This window comes from Nicotiana attenuata, unplaced genomic scaffold (assembly GCF_001879085.1).
Source record: "Nicotiana attenuata strain UT unplaced genomic scaffold, NIATTr2, whole genome shotgun sequence".
Taxonomy (NCBI): Eukaryota; Viridiplantae; Streptophyta; class Magnoliopsida; order Solanales; family Solanaceae; genus Nicotiana; species Nicotiana attenuata.
The window spans coordinates 48,546-64,454 of record NW_017673726.1 but is presented as its reverse complement, the minus strand read 5'-3'; the positions used below and the strand labels follow the sequence as shown (position 1 = coordinate 64,454).

The 15,909-nt window shown below is 36.7% G+C and overlaps 1 protein-coding gene and 1 pseudogene across 1 annotated transcript; one reads left to right on the top strand and one right to left on the bottom strand.

The window, feature by feature from the left end:
• The first annotated feature begins 3,712 nt into the window (after positions 1-3,712).
• Positions 3,713-10,555, top strand: LOC109217110 (annotated as a pseudogene).
• Positions 10,556-11,938: 1,383 nt separating this feature from the next.
• LOC109217111 (G-type lectin S-receptor-like serine/threonine-protein kinase RLK1) lies at positions 11,939-15,139 on the bottom strand. Its single transcript, XM_019381339.1, has 2 exons — positions 14,543-15,139; positions 11,939-13,920 (listed from the first exon to the last, which is right to left on the bottom strand). The coding sequence occupies exons 1-2, from the start codon at positions 15,069-15,071 to the stop codon at positions 12,038-12,040; spliced, it is 2,412 nt and encodes an 803-aa protein (XP_019236884.1). The 5' UTR covers positions 15,072-15,139; the 3' UTR covers positions 11,939-12,037.
• Positions 15,140-15,909: the final 770 nt, after the last annotated feature.

Sequence of the window (15,909 nt, the reverse complement as noted above, 5' to 3'; positions counted from 1 at the left end):
GGCCTCTAGTGGGTGGTACTGGTGGTCGACCATCGCATCCGGTAGCACGAGTTCTCGCCATCTGCTAGAGAATAGAATACAGGAATTTAGTTCTCGAATCACAAAGCCGTACGACAAGAATTTCAAGAATATGGAGTTTTCCTAAAGGTTCTGCAGCCTCTCGAGGAGAAGTACAGGCGTCCCCGTACCGTTCCGCGAGACTCTACTAAACCGGCTCATGACTCGCGAGGCCTAGTAACCTAGGCTCTGATACCAACTTGTCACGACCCCAATCTCGGTCGTGATGGCGCCCAACACTAATGCTAGGCAAGCCCGACCAAATAAATACTCTCAACCCAAATACGCAATCCGTTAACAAATAATACGATTAAAATAGCGATTATCAAGGTTCCCATCCGAATCTAAATAAGATAGTACGAAAAATAATAACGAATATCCAAACATTCCCCAATAGATCTGGAGTCACGAGTCTAGAGCCTCTAGATGTAACAGAGTAATATATCCATAGTAATAAAGAAGTCTAAGATATGGAAAGATAAATGAAATAAAGGGGAGGAGTCGGGTCCTGCGGACGTCAGGCAGCTACCTCAACAACTCCTGAAAATAAACTTCACGAAAACAGCAAACAGCTCCACTAAGTCTCCGGAGCACCTGAATCTGCACACATGGTGCAGGGAGTAAAGTGAGTACTTCCAACTCAGTGAGTAATAAACATATATAATGGCTGAAAGTAAGAAATTCCGAAATATTACAATATAAAGCTATAATCAGCGATTCAGCACATAAAACGATGAAACAACAGCAGACAATGACAATTAAGACAAACAGATATAAAATGCATGAATGCAATGCAATGCACATGACCGCTGCGGCGCGCAGCCCGATCCATTTGGGTACCCGCGCTCACTGTGGGGGTTCAGACTCCGGAGGGGCTCCTACAGCCCAAGCGCAATATCATCGTAGCATTCGCTGCGGCGTGCAGCCCGATCCACACTCAGTCCAGATATATATATGCATGCAAGCCACTCGGGCACAGTCAAATTGTTCATTTTAGTTTCAATTATTAGAAATTATAGAGCTAAGTGTTTAAACCTTTATTTATTTACTAAACATTTCGAGGCAGTGTCTAACTCAGGACTGATATCATGAAATATGCTAAGCATCATGGAAGCAGTGATAAGGATCCCTGAAGGATGCACATGATAGGCACAAAGCCCCAAACATACTCATAAAATCCAAGTAGGATGATTACCAAACAGGTTCTAGTCAAGAACACAGTACGAACATCAATCGGAACGGACTAGGTCACAATCCCCAGTCACAATCGACCCCGCACTCGTCATAGAGTACGTGTGTCGCCTCAATATAGCGTCACGATGTGATATACCGGGGTTTCAAATCCTCAGGTCATCATCTACATCTATTACTCACCTCAAGCCGGCCACAAGTCTAGCTCGCTATGTCTTTGCCTTTCGAATCAACCTCTTCGCACGCCGAATCTGATTAAAACCACAACGAATACATTACAATAGGCTAAAGAAACATAACCCAATCGAAAAGACTCGAAAAATACCAAAATTCACTAAGTTGGCAAAACCCGAGCCCCGGGCCCACTTCTCGAAAAATTACAAAATTTACATCATTGGATTCCTCTCCTCGCCACGAGTCTACACATACTAATTTTACCAAAATCGGAGTTCAAATGCCCTTTCAAAATCCGTTTTTACATCACAACTTTTCAAGCCCTAGCTTGACCCGTTTTGATGAATTTCCACTGATTTCTATGATAAATTTACCATAAACTCGAGTAATTAAGCCAAGGAACTTACCTCCAATCGATTCTCAGTCAAAACCCTCGAAATTTCTAGCCCAAAGCTCTCCAAGTCGCTTAATAATGGTGGAAACTACCTCTTGTTCGCGGATGAAATATAATATTTTAAACCCTTCTGTCAACAGTTGATTTCGCTTCTGCGGTCCCGTTTCCGCTTATGCGGGACCGCTTCTGCGGCCAACATCCCGCTTTTTGCAGATTTTCATTAAAAACCCAACGTCCGCTTTTGCGTCTCCTCATCCGCTTCTGTGAATCTCCCAAGACCGCTTCTGCGGTTTATTGTCCGCTTCTGCGGACTCGCATTTGCGAAAAATGTTCCGCTTTTGCGGAAACACTCCACCAGGCCATGAACCGCTTATGCGATCCACCACTCGCTCCTGTGGAACCGCTTCTGCGGTCCGCTTCCGCAGGAGAGGAAATACCAGATGACAGAAAAGTTGAACCTGCAACACACCTCAAAACTCTCCTTTAAACACCCGAACTCACTCCGAGGCCCTCGGGACCTCAACCAAAAGCACAGACATGTTCTATTACCTTATTCAAACTTGCTCGAACCCTCGAAACACTATCGTTAACATCAAAATCCTCAAATTTCATCAAATCAAAGCCTATGTTTCTTAAAACCTCCGAATTGCACATTCGATCAAAAACCCGACCTAAACACCTCCGAATGACCTGAAACTTTGCACACATATCCAAAATCACCTAACGGAGCTACTGCAACTCTCGGAATTCCATTTCGATCCTTGGATCAAAATCTCACCTATCCACCGGAATTCGCCAAAATGCCAACTTTGCCAATTCAAGCCTAATCCTACTCCGGACCTCCAAAATCACTTCCGATCGCACTCCTAAGTCACAAATCACCTCCCGAAGCTAACCGAATCACCGGAATTCACATCCGAGCCTTCTAACTAATAAGCCAACGTTCGGTTGACTTTTCCAAACCAAACCTTCCATAAAGAGACTAAGTGTCTCATTTCCTATCCAAACCAATTCAATTCAACTCTAACTCACCCGTTGCTGATAATAAAATATGAAAGAGCAATAAATGGGAAAAACGGGGCTGTAATACATGAGACGACGGGTTGGGCCGTCACAAAAGCCAAATAAGAGACTTTAAATTTATTTAATAAAATATTTTTTTTTGTAATGATATATGGTATGCCGATCATTTTGTATGTGTCTTGATAATTCATTCATTTACCTACTGCTCTCACCATTACAAACGATTGGTAACTCTACTCACTAAGGTATAGATAATATTTTTACAAGAAATATATGACGGTTTAGATAATATTTTATAAACTTTTATAATTTAATAAGCACAATTTTGTACCACATTTCATACATTTAAAATAGTTCAAGTTTTTTGAAGTGACAAAAGATTACTCCAATTATACAAGAGATTTCTTTCTTTAATTATCACAGTCGTCATCAAATATTTTACTTTATATATTGCATATTTATAATACACAAGTTATTTATTTGAATAACCTTAATCACAATCTAAAAAAGAAGTATAAAATCTAGTATCCTTCATTAATAATTTCATAATATATAATAATATATAATTTACAAAAATTTCAATTCTAGGAGGCCTAAAGTTATTGCTTTAGTGGTTTTTCCCTAGAGCCGCCAGTGGCATGCAGTTAATTATTTAACGTTGATGACACTTAGATAACTCCTAGACCAGAGCAGGCTTATGTTTCAATATTGTCCGCATAATATTGAGATGCATTCAGTCTTACGTCATTCTTTTTGAAATGGACTAATAAGTAAAATCTGTCATTTAAATTAAAACAGAATGAATCAGAATAAATTAGTATAATTTGATATTTACTGCTTATTACTAATAGAGTTTTGTTCTTTTGCCCATGACAGTCATATCTACCATCTCAAACACCAAGTGCAGTTAAGAGATTAAGAGAAAGAGAACTTGTAATAATGAGAGGTGATGGATATGGAGAACGTAAACAATTCGAGAGAATATATGATTATGATGTTTACAATGATATTGGAGATCCTGATGCTAATGATGATGCTAAAAGACCAGTACTTGGTGGTCAAGAATTCCCTTATCCTAGAAGATGCAGAACTGGTCGCCCAAGGAGCAAGACAGGTAATTTGACTCAACACGAAATTTAAAAAAAAAAAAAATATTTTTGAAACTTATGGTATAAAAGTCATAAAAAATTTTATGGCAATAAATCATTACATTGAAAGTAAAATGAGAAATATAAAGTTGAGTCGTTACTAAAAATATAATAATATGTTACGTATACTTTTTAGAACTGACTAAAAAGAAAATTAGAATGTAACTTAAATTAGGTCAAAAGGAGTATATACTATTTCTAAATAGAGACTTATATATGATGACACTATAAATAATTTTTATATTGCTATATTATTTTATCCGTTGTAACTGATTGTTTGTCATATTATCCAAGTGCTATATTTACTTATTATGGACTATTACCATATTTATCTTTTAAGTGGTATAATAATGTATAAAATCTGTTAAATTTATAAAATTAAACTTGGTTGAATCTAAATTATATACAATAATCGTGTATTTTCTTTTTACATTCTCTGTAGTTTTACTTACTATAACATAACATGTTACCATGATTTGCATTTTATCAAACTGCTTGTTCTAAATAAATTAAAAAACTGTGAGGATTCAAGTTATATTATATTAATAATATAACAAAAACTTATTTGTGGTTGCAATATTGCAGATCCATTATCTGAATCAAGGAGTAACTTTGTATATGTACCAAGAGATGAAGCATTCTCAGAAGTGAAGAGCTTAACATTCTCAGGCAACACACTTTACTCCGTTCTGCACGCGGTGGTGCCGGCGTTGGAGTCCGTCGCCGTCGATGATCCGAACGCCGGATTTCCACATTTTCCGGCGATTGACTCACTGTTTAACGTCGGAGTTCATCTTCCACCCCTTAGCAATACAAGTAACCTGTTGAATGTCGTACCAAGGCTTATTAAGGCCATTGCTGAAACCCAAAAAGATATGTTGCTCTTTGAAACCCTTGAATTGCTTCAAAGTAAGTCCCTATAAGTCTATAACGCACAAATATATATGCTGCTCGGATTCTTCAAAAATTTATAAATCAAAATATTACACTGCAAACCTATGTTTGTTGCTCGGATACTCCAAAATAACGTTGCACCTGTTCTGATCCTCCAAAAATGCACAATATATGGATTCGATATGGATGCAGCTATATTTTTCAAGGATTCGAGCAACATTAATTGTTGAAAGCTATACCTTACAAAAAGTGTGTATTAAATCTTTATTGAAAATTTTCACAAAACTATTTGGAGTATTTAATACCCTCTGTCTCAATTTATGTGGAATACTCTTTTTTAGTTTGTCCTAGAAAGAATGTTACCTTTCTATATCTAAAAACAACTTAACTTTAAAACTTATTTTATCATTAATGAGATAATTTATAGCAATACAAATATTTGCGATATATTTTGGACCACTACTAAGGTGAATATAATTAAGGTGAATGGTTTTGTATAAAGTTACATACTAAAGAAGAAGTAATATTAAACGCAACAGTAAATTGCAACTAATCTGGTAAATTTCTTTTAAAATTAAATTATGTATTTTCATGGTCATGGCAGGGGACAAATTTTCTTGGTTTAATGATGTGGAATTTGCTCGTCAAACCTTAGCTGGTCTCAACCCGTGCAATATACGCTTGGTTACGGTATGTTATCCCTTTAACTCTTTTTTTTTTTTAAAGTTAAAATAGTATGGGCTAGTCATTTTTTGGACCGGTAATAAAAAAATAGTTAGCTTTTGCGAAAAGTCATTGAAAATAGCCACTGTTTTGCTGAAATACGGAAAGTTCCAGCATAATATACGGGATTATGGAGCTCCTGTGTATAAACTTCCAGCATATTATGTTGGAACTCCAGGACACGGAAAGTTCCAGTATAATATGCGGGATTATGGAACTCCTGCATATAAACTTTCAGCATATTATGATGAAACTCCATGCTGGAAGCTCATATGTAAAAAATTCGAACTCCAGCATATTATGATGGAATAATTCTGGATTTTTAACAGTATTTTTGTTCAGATTTTATCTTTACATGAAAAGTGACTAAATTTCGATTACTTTTGAAACTATGGCTATTTTTCAATTACCAGTGTAAATCTGGCTATTTTTAAATTGCAACATTTTTTTTATAAAATCGCGGTGTCCAGACCAATTTGGGCGCAGCTCAATGCATTATCCCTTATTTATTTTATTTCATTTTACAATTATTGCTTTAAAAAAAATTGCTCGATAACTAATGTCCTTTTATAAATCTGTCCGTATATTAATTTGGTTAAAAGATCAATTTATTGATTGAAACACTGAGCTAAAATACTTTATGAAAATTCCAGGAATGGCCATTGAAGAGCAAGTTTTACCCGAGATATATGGACCTCCTGAATCAGCAATCAAAAAAGAGCTAATTGAACAAGAAATTGGAGGACTCATGACTGTTGAAGAGGTATAAACAAATCCTTCTCTTTCTTGAAATAGGAAGAAAAAACATTAGTTTCTCTGTTGTTTGTGGACACACATCCTTTTATTGCATAAATAGCCTTTTTGGAGGCCACTCTTTAAATTATGTCCTCTATTAGTTCAGTAGGCTAAATTTGGCTGCAAAAAGAAAAAAGTAATTCATCCAACTACTTTTAAAGGGAGAAAATGACATGGTGCAGCCACTATTTAAGGTGGTATTTATTTTTTATCCAGCAATTCTAATGTTGAGCAAAAATAGCCACTGCCCTATTAAAATTAATATGAAAAGGCATTTTTACAATAGCCACTGCCCTATTAAAATTAATATGAAAAGGCATTTTTACCCTTTCTTCCCTTGCTTTTCTTCCCAAACCCTTGCTTCTCTCTCTCCGTGCCTTCTCCATAACTATTGCATTATGTTGAGGTGGCGGAGCCTATCTACACAGTCATTCTAATGCACATCGCTTGTAAGCATTCATTAAAAGACAAAAGCTCTTTAACAGAACTTTTCAATATTCATGGTTCAAAAGTTAGTAACAGAACTTTGTAAGTAGGGTGTAGACCTTCTGCTCTCCTTGCATGGTTCAGTTGGAAAGCACAAAATAAAAGAAACAAAAATAATGATTTCAATTCATAGCCAAAGAATAATGTCGCAGACTCTCCCAAATTTAAATCTTTTAACTTTGATTTTCAAGTTCAAAAGTTAAGGACAGACATCAGTTACAAGTTCAAAACTTAAGGACAATAGGTCCTTAACTTTGATTTCCAAGTTCTAAAGTTAAGGACAGGCAGTCCTTAACTTTGAGTTTCAGTTTCATAAGTTAAGGACAGGCAGTCCTTAACTTATAGTTTCAAGTTCAAAACTTAAGGACATGCAGTCCTTAAGTTATTGTTTCAAGTTCAAAACTTAAGGATATGTCGTCCTTAAGTTATTGTTTCAAGTTCAAAACTTAAGGACATGCAGTCCTTAACTTTGAATTTAAAGTTCAAAAGTTAAGGACAGACAGTCTTTAACTTACAGTTACACGTTCAAAAGTTAAGGACAAGCAGTACTTAACTTACGGTTACAAGTTCAAAAGTTAAGGACAATAGGTCCTTAACTTTGACTTACAAGTTCAAAAGTTAAGGACGCTTGGTCTTGAAGTTTGAGTTCCAGGTTCAAAACTTAAGGACATGTAACCTTGAAGTCCTGAACTTAGAGTTCCAAGTTCAAAAGTTAAGGACATGTAGTCCTGAAGTCCTGAACTTAGAGTTTCAAGTTCAAAAGTTAAGGACATGTAGTCCTGAAGTCCTGAAGTTAAGGACATGAGCAGAAGGGTATTTTTGTCCGAGCAGTTAAAGTTTATTAAACCAGTGGCTAAAGACTAAAGACATTTAAAACGCTGGCTTTAAAATAAAGACATAAGCTGTCAGTGGCTATCTGTGCACATCGCCCTTTTAAAGGCGAACTTTAGGTGAAAATGGCACTGGCTAGCCAGTTTTCGGAGTAGTAATCGAAAACTAACCAGCATTTGTAAAGTCATTGAAAAATAGCCATTGTTTTGCTGAAACATGGAAAGTTCCAGCATAATATGTTGGATTATGGAGCTCCTGCATATAAACTTCCAGTATATTATGTTGGAACTCCAGCACACGGAAAGTTCCAGCATGATATGCTAGATTATGGAGCTCCTGCGTTTAAACTTCAAGCATATTATATTGGAACTCCAGCACATTATGCTGGAATCTCATTGTAAAAATTTGAACTCTAGCATATTATACTGGAATTTTTCTGGATTTTTAAGGCTGTGTTTGTTTTGATTTTATCTTTACATGAAAAAGTGGCTAAATTTCGCTTACTTTTGAAACTGTGGCTATTTTTCAATTATCAGTTGTAAATCTAATTATTTTTTATTTTTTCCTTTTTAGTCTAGTAAACTAAGGGGATATAATTTAAAATGTGGCCTCAAAAAATGCCATACAATGCAAATAATCCATTTACAAGCCTGTGCCTATAGTCTTCCTCCTGCTTAATTAATTCTTGAGTTATATACAAATGCAGGCAGTTAAACAAAAGAAGCTGTTTATTCTAGATTATCATGATTTGCTGTTGCCATATGTGAACAAAGTGAATGAACTCAAAGGAAGAGTGATATATGGATCAAGAACTCTATTTTTCTTGACACCAGATGGCACATTGAGACCTTTGGCCATTGAGTTAACAAGGCCACCTGTATATGATAAACCTCAATGGAAAGAAGTTTATTGCCCTACTTGGCATGCCACTGGTGCTTGGCTATGGAAGTTAGCTAAAGCTCATGTTCTTGCTCAGGACTCTGGCTATCACCAGCTAGTTAGCCACTGGTAAGTGATGACTCGCATTATATTCCTGGCCGCTTTCAGTTAGTGTTCATAGTTGAGTGATCGCTCGCTATCTGGCTGGAAAAACATCGTAGGAATAGTAATACTTTGAAATTGGTTTTTGCAGGCTAAGAACTCATTGTGCTACAGAGCCATACATCATAGCAACAAATAGGCAACTTAGTGCAATGCACCCAATATACAGATTACTGCATCCTCACTTCAGATACACAATGGAGATAAATGCCTTAGCTAGAGAAGCTCTTATTAATGCCAATGGCATTATTGAGAGTTCATTCTTCCCTGGCAAATACGCCGTGGAGTTAAGCTCTGTTGCTTATGGTCTTGAATGGCGATTTGATCGACAGGCACTCCCTGAAGACCTCATTAGCAGGTAATTTACTACTATCATTGTATTTTAACCTGTCTAATTTTTCATGTTACTGGTCCTACTTATTATGGAGAATTACATGAAGTTATGTTTTAAGTGATCTGATAGTATAAAAATTCCACTCAGACAGTATATAGAAGTAAAACTCATATTATGTAAATATACATATTTTCTTGGAAAAGTATAAAAAGTGTTTGTTTTGTCCTTCCAAATAACATGTTATTTCTTCAAACTTTTACAGGGGAATGGCTGTGAAAGATCCAGATGCACAATATGGTTTGAAACTAACAATAGAAGACTACCCTTTTGCAAATGATGGTTTAGTACTATGGGACATCCTTAAACAATGGGTAACAGACTATGTCAACCATTACTATACAGAATCCGAACTCATAGAATCCGATACAGAACTCCAAGCTTGGTGGACAGAGATAAAAGATGTTGGACATGGTGACAAGAAAGACGAGCCGTGGTGGCCAGAACTAAAAACCCCAGATGACTTAATTGGAATTATCACAACAATAGTTTGGGTAACTTCTGGCCACCATGCAGCAGTAAACTTTGGACAATACAGCTATGCAGGTACCCCTTACCCCCCCCCCCCACACCCCCCCTGCCTTATTTTTCAAGTTAAAGTTCTCAGTTCTTGTGGATAATTACTTGTAGTTATCTTTTAGTTGACACCGATAGTGTAAAAGTTCTTATACACTATCGATGCATAGAGCTTAAACTCGTTTTAAAACAAGTTTAAGTTCTACGCACTGGTGATGTGAAAAACATTTACACAGTAAGTCATTGATAAGGTAATTACAAGTAAATCTCTATGATAAACATTAATAGTAAACTGATAAAAATGATAATTATGTACTATCATAAGTTAAAACTACACTGATAGCATAAAAAATCTTTACATTATTTTCTACTTATTGTATTTATGTTGTCCTCAAATCATAGAATATTGACTGATCTGCTATTGCATGTGTAGGCTACTTTCCAAATAGGCCAACAACTGCTAGAGCAAAATGCCAACTGAGGATCCAACTGATGAAGAATGGGAGAGTTTCTTGAAAAGACCTGAGGATGCACTATTAAAATGCTTTCCATCACAAATGTAGGCAACAAAAGTCATGGCAATTTTGGATGTTTTATCTAATCATTCTCCAGATGAAGAATATCTTGGAGAAAAAATTGAACCTTATTGGGCTGAGAATCCTGTGATTAATGCGGCGTTTGAAAAATTTTCTGGAAGATTGAAAGAGCTTGAAGGGATTATTGATGGTAGAAATGCTGATAGCAATTTGATGAACAGAAATGGAGCTGGAGTTATGCCTTATGAACTGTTGAAACCATTTTCTGGACCTGGTGTTACTGGAAAAGGTGTACCTTATAGCATTTCCATTTGATTTTCAAGACATGATTTTTATAATAAGATGCAAGTGAAAGAATAATAATACAAGCCAAATGTGCTCTTTTAAATTTCTTTTGCAAATGCTCATGATTGAATCAATTTCAGTTCCTTCGGGTGTATAATGTTTTCACAATGTAGTTTTCAGAGTTAGTGACTTCAGTTTATGAAGAGAATTTGCAAGACACAAATGTTAGTCCGCTACTTGTATGAACCTCTTTAAGATTGAGCTTATTCAATTGAAGTTAATGCTATGCTGCCCTTCCTTTGTTCAAGAGAAAGCGAGGACTTTCTTTTAGTTACCGGCCCAAACAAAACAGATTAGCTTCTTGATCGATCGATTAATTTGATCGAAGTATTGCGAAGTTATGACTATTGTTCATTAGGTCATTTCTGATGAGCACACAAAATTTTAGGCTTTGTCCAGAGCATTGTCATTGGCGCCTCTGATAGCGCCTCACCGGGAAATGTTGGCGCCTCTGATGGTGCCTCGCAGAGTAATGTTGGTGCCTCTGACAATGCCTCGCTCCGACGATGCTTATTCGAGCTACTTTTATTTCCTCATTATGTTTGGACATGTAGACCTCGGTCCCACCATATAAATACCTCTTAAAGTTAGTTTTTGAAGAGAGAGATATTATTGGAGAGGCAAAAGACTACACAACACTCTGGAGCACGAATCCTAAGAGTTTTTCTCTCTGTTCTTCTTTAATCCGTAGTTTAATACTTTTGAATATGACTATGATTGTTTATACAATTATGAGTAGCTAAACTCTCTAATCTATGGTTTGATGGAACCTTTTGGAGGATGAATTCTTGTTACGTTAGTATAATTTTGCCTTTGAATATCCCACTTGTTCAACTACGCGTATATGAGAAATCAATGCAGCAGGTTTATAAGCGCGATTAGAGATAACGAAGCTTTGACGTCATCATAATGGGCGATGAAAAAGTGCAAGCTAGCGTAATTCGAGAGAATATGAATAGTAAATTATTGTAGTTGCTCGAGAGAGAATTGCGATAAGTCGAGTGCTCATGATGAGTCGAGAATACTCAGGAGAAATTGTAGGAGATGTAGTGGGAAGGATTCCGACAATTGGGTAAATCATAACTCTAGGCTTTTCCAATTTTGTCTCCGACCCTTAGTATCCCTATTTATTAACTCACTACTTTAATTTGTTAGATAATTAGTTAAACATAAGAATCTTAATATTTATAACTTAGGAATTGTTCGAGTTTGTCTTCTTAGTGATAGTAAAGAGTTGTAGCTAAACCTTAGATCTCTGTGGGATTTGAAAATTAGTGTTTGACCGAGCAGAAGAAAACTTAAATTCTGGATCCGCTTCTGATAGTGAGTAACGAGCCAATTTCTAAACAGATTATCAGTTACCAGCACAAAATTGAGGAAATCACGCAGAATATACAATATAAAGAACATGCAACATGATGAGTAACATTACCTTAGTATTTAGATATTAAAGATATACAGCGAAGGAAATCACAGACAATTGAGGCTGATCTTAAATAGTAGTGCTGAATGTATAAGGGCAAGGTGGAGTAGTCACTTCAACAGATCCTTCAAGCATTTGAGTGACTTTCCTCATAGTAGGCCTCATCGTCGAATCCTCCTGAATGCACCAAATACCGACCATCACAAACCTCTCGAGCTGCTTCTTGTCATTCAAGGCCTCGGTATCAGTTTCTACCAAAGCTTCAAATTTTCCCTCTTGAAAGCAATCCAAAACCCAATCTGTAAGAATTGCCTCCGGTCCATAGCTTTCCTCATTCTCCAGGCTTTTACGACAAGTGATGATCTCTAGTAGCAATACTCCAAAGCTGAAAACATCCACCTTAACCGTGACCTGACTATTCCTGAACCATTCTGGAGCAACATAACCTCTTGTTCCTCTAATGTTAGTAAGCGTCCGGCTCTGGTTCATCATCAGAAGTTTAGACAATCCAAAATCTGATATTCGGGCAATATAGTGATCATCCAGAAGAATGTTTTGAGGCTTTATGTCACAATGAATAATCTGTGTACTGCACTCTTCGTGGAGGTATGCAAGTCCTCTTGCGATCCCCATTGCAACTTTTGTCCTCTGACTCCAAGTAGGTTTTTGATCACCAAAAAGGTGACTTGCAAGAGTGCCGTTACTCATATACTCGTAGACCAACAAGCGGTGAGCTCCCTCGTTACAATATCCAAGAAGACGGACCAAATTTTTGTGATGAGTCTGACTAATCACATTTACTTCAGTCATGAATTCCTTCTCTGTCTCGTGAGCAACTCTATCCAGCTTCTTTACAGCAACAACGTTTCTTGAACCGATAGGCATCACCCCTTTGTAAACAATACCAAAGGCTCCCCTGCCTAGCTCTTCCTCGAAGTCTGTTGTGGCTTCGATAAGTTCTTTGTATGTAAAACTATGACAAATAGAGTCTGCTACACGACTTCTAGGGCGTAATGTTTTCGCTTTCTTTTTATAAATGTGGAAGAATACCCAACAAAATACACCAATGAAGAGAACATTCACCAACACAGAGCTACCTAAGAGCGTGGACGACACAACTGCCCAATTTCGCCAATTCTTGCTTTGACAAGATCCTGGATTTGGAAGCCCAGGACTTAGAGGAGGAATACCATTTTTCCTTATCTTAATAAAAGCTTTCGCATTCAGACTGGTGTCTATTCTCCCATTCCACAGTGGCAGCTTCTTTGTCCAGCAGCTATCGCTTCTATAAATAGCAACAGCACAAAAACAATCATTCAAACAGAAACTTTGGCAGTCTTGTTCAGTAGAAGGGCTAAGCTTCTGAAAGTCAGATGTTGGCCAATCAGTATCACGAACCGTGATAAAATTGTACAAATCTTCAGGTGAACCCCTCCCAACTTCATCACAACTTACAGCAGAATCTGGTTTGCAGCTTCCATAAATATCATTTGGATCAAGTAGTGAATATCCTTTAGGACAGTTACAAACTGGTCTTTTGTTTGTACCGAGATTGCACACATTATTGTATCCACAAGCCCCTATTCCTCCACTAAAAATGTTGAAACATATATTATCTGGTTGAGCCCATAAAATATTCCAGCCACTGCTATTAGAACTCCTCGAGCGATAATAATGAGTGAGAACTCCATCAAAGTTAAGTGTCACGCGATGATAATTTTCCGAAGCTGAAGGAATAGATCGGGGAGTAAGAAACTGCCTTTCATTGTTTCTCTTCAAGATGTACATCATACCATTCTCTTCAAAAACCAACTTATCACCAGAATTGGTTACATTTGCTTCGTCCGAAGTTCGACTGTTATAGTACTCATCATCATAATCTGAATTGGAAGGCACACTTTTTGTACCAAGCACCAAATTCCCATTATCAACCATGCGAAGATAAAATCTACCTGTTGAGACATAATATAATTAAAATGTTAAATCGTACTCGCTCTAAACGTGAGGGGGCGTGTTGAGACATACAACAACAAATACGCCTCGATTCCTAACAAGTTGAGATTGGCTATATGAATCCTCACTCACCATGTTTCATCTCAGGCCATTATAAGCGAAAAGTACTAGAACTCTATATTCTCTACTGGCATGAAAATCTCAAATAAGGCTCAGACACTCCTAAAAAGCATAGGATTTAAAGTAAATATGGTAACATGACTAAAAATATTCCTAACTCCACCCTCCCAAGCTCGGATAAAGGAAGAGGATTGTAGTAGACTAGCAGCCAATATAAAACCAACCAATTAGTCATGATGATTGATAAATCTCGTAATACATATACCATGTCGAGACATAATATAATTAAATAATTAAAATGAGCCGGTCACACAATTCAACAATACAACAACAACCACAATAACAACAACAACAACAACGAAAATCCCAATGTATTCCCACAAGTGGGGGTATGGGGAGGGTAGTGCGCAGACCTTACCCCTACCTTATGGAGGTAGAGAGGCTGTTTCCAATAGACCCTCGGCTCAAGAAAAACTTTTCAAAGATGGAATTCAACAATACCTTGAGAGAAATTAGCTTCTGATCTTTGAGAAACAAGGAAGCTTCCTCTTTCCAATGTTTGACTTGGCAACAAAGTGTCAATTGGATTTCTAAAACTTTCCCACAATGGATCAGTAGAATCATTTCCCATAATAACAAAATTTCCAGTATCATTCATAAATCCATGGTCAATATTACCAATAACCAAATCAGTTCTCCAAATTGTATTGCCTTGTGTATCACTAAGTATGAGACCATTTTGAGAATCAAGCTGTAATCTTGATCCACGTGGCACTGGATTACTGATATTTGCATGCCATACTATGGTTTTTTCCTGTATTTTTGCATACCATATACAAAGCAAGAATTGATCTTTATTTTGAAGTTTTTGAAACCCAAATGCAAAATCACCAGATGGTGAAAACCATGGGGTGGTTCCATCTGTTGCAGTAAGAGAAGTGCTAGTTGCTACTCTACCATTATTTTGAGCTAAATTGTGTAGTGGAAAGAAAAACAGAAATAATAGAAGATAAAAAAAGGAAGAAACCATTGCAAGAAAACTTATGATTTTTTAAACAAATCAAGAACATTACTCTATATAGAAGAAAATTAATGGGGCTATTTATTTTTGTTAACTTGTAGTGTGACTTTTGGATCAACTACAAAGACTAAAGAGTCAACTTCTACTTTTCCTGTGTGTCCTGTGTCCTTTCTATTAGTTGTAGCGTATTGACGAGTGCTAATTAATAAAGGGTCATATAACGTACATATACATTAATGGAAACTTTATTACCCTCCTTACTCAAATGTCACTTTAATTACCTCCTATATACAAAATTATCAATTATTTACATTTTTAAGATTTAAGGATAATTAATCAGTTCCTACAATCACTCCCACTCCCCCCACGTTTCTCTCTCTCTATCTCACTCTCCCTCCCCCCCCCCCCCTCCACACACACGTTTCTCTCTCCACATCCCACCCCCTCCCCTACGTATCTTGCACAAGAGAGCAGTAATTTCACCATTGATAGCCATTAAAAAGCTTTAAAGCTTTGAATTCGAATTTAGATTTTCAAAAAATATTACTTGTTTGAATTGGGTGTTGTTGCAAATAATTGGAGATTCTCTCTACGTCTCTCTCTATTTCTCAATCCCTAATTCCAGTAATGTAAAGCAAAGGAAAAGAGAACACCAATTCCACCATTGGCAACTATTAAAAGCTTTGAAACTTTGAATTCGAATTTGGGTTTTTAAAAATTATTATTTGTTTGGATTGGGTGTTGTTGCAAACAATTGGGAATATGGTTTGAAGTTTATATCTCAATTTTGAGGGTGTTTTGGTGAAGATTAGACCTGATTTTGGCTGAATTTCAGATTGAAACTCGA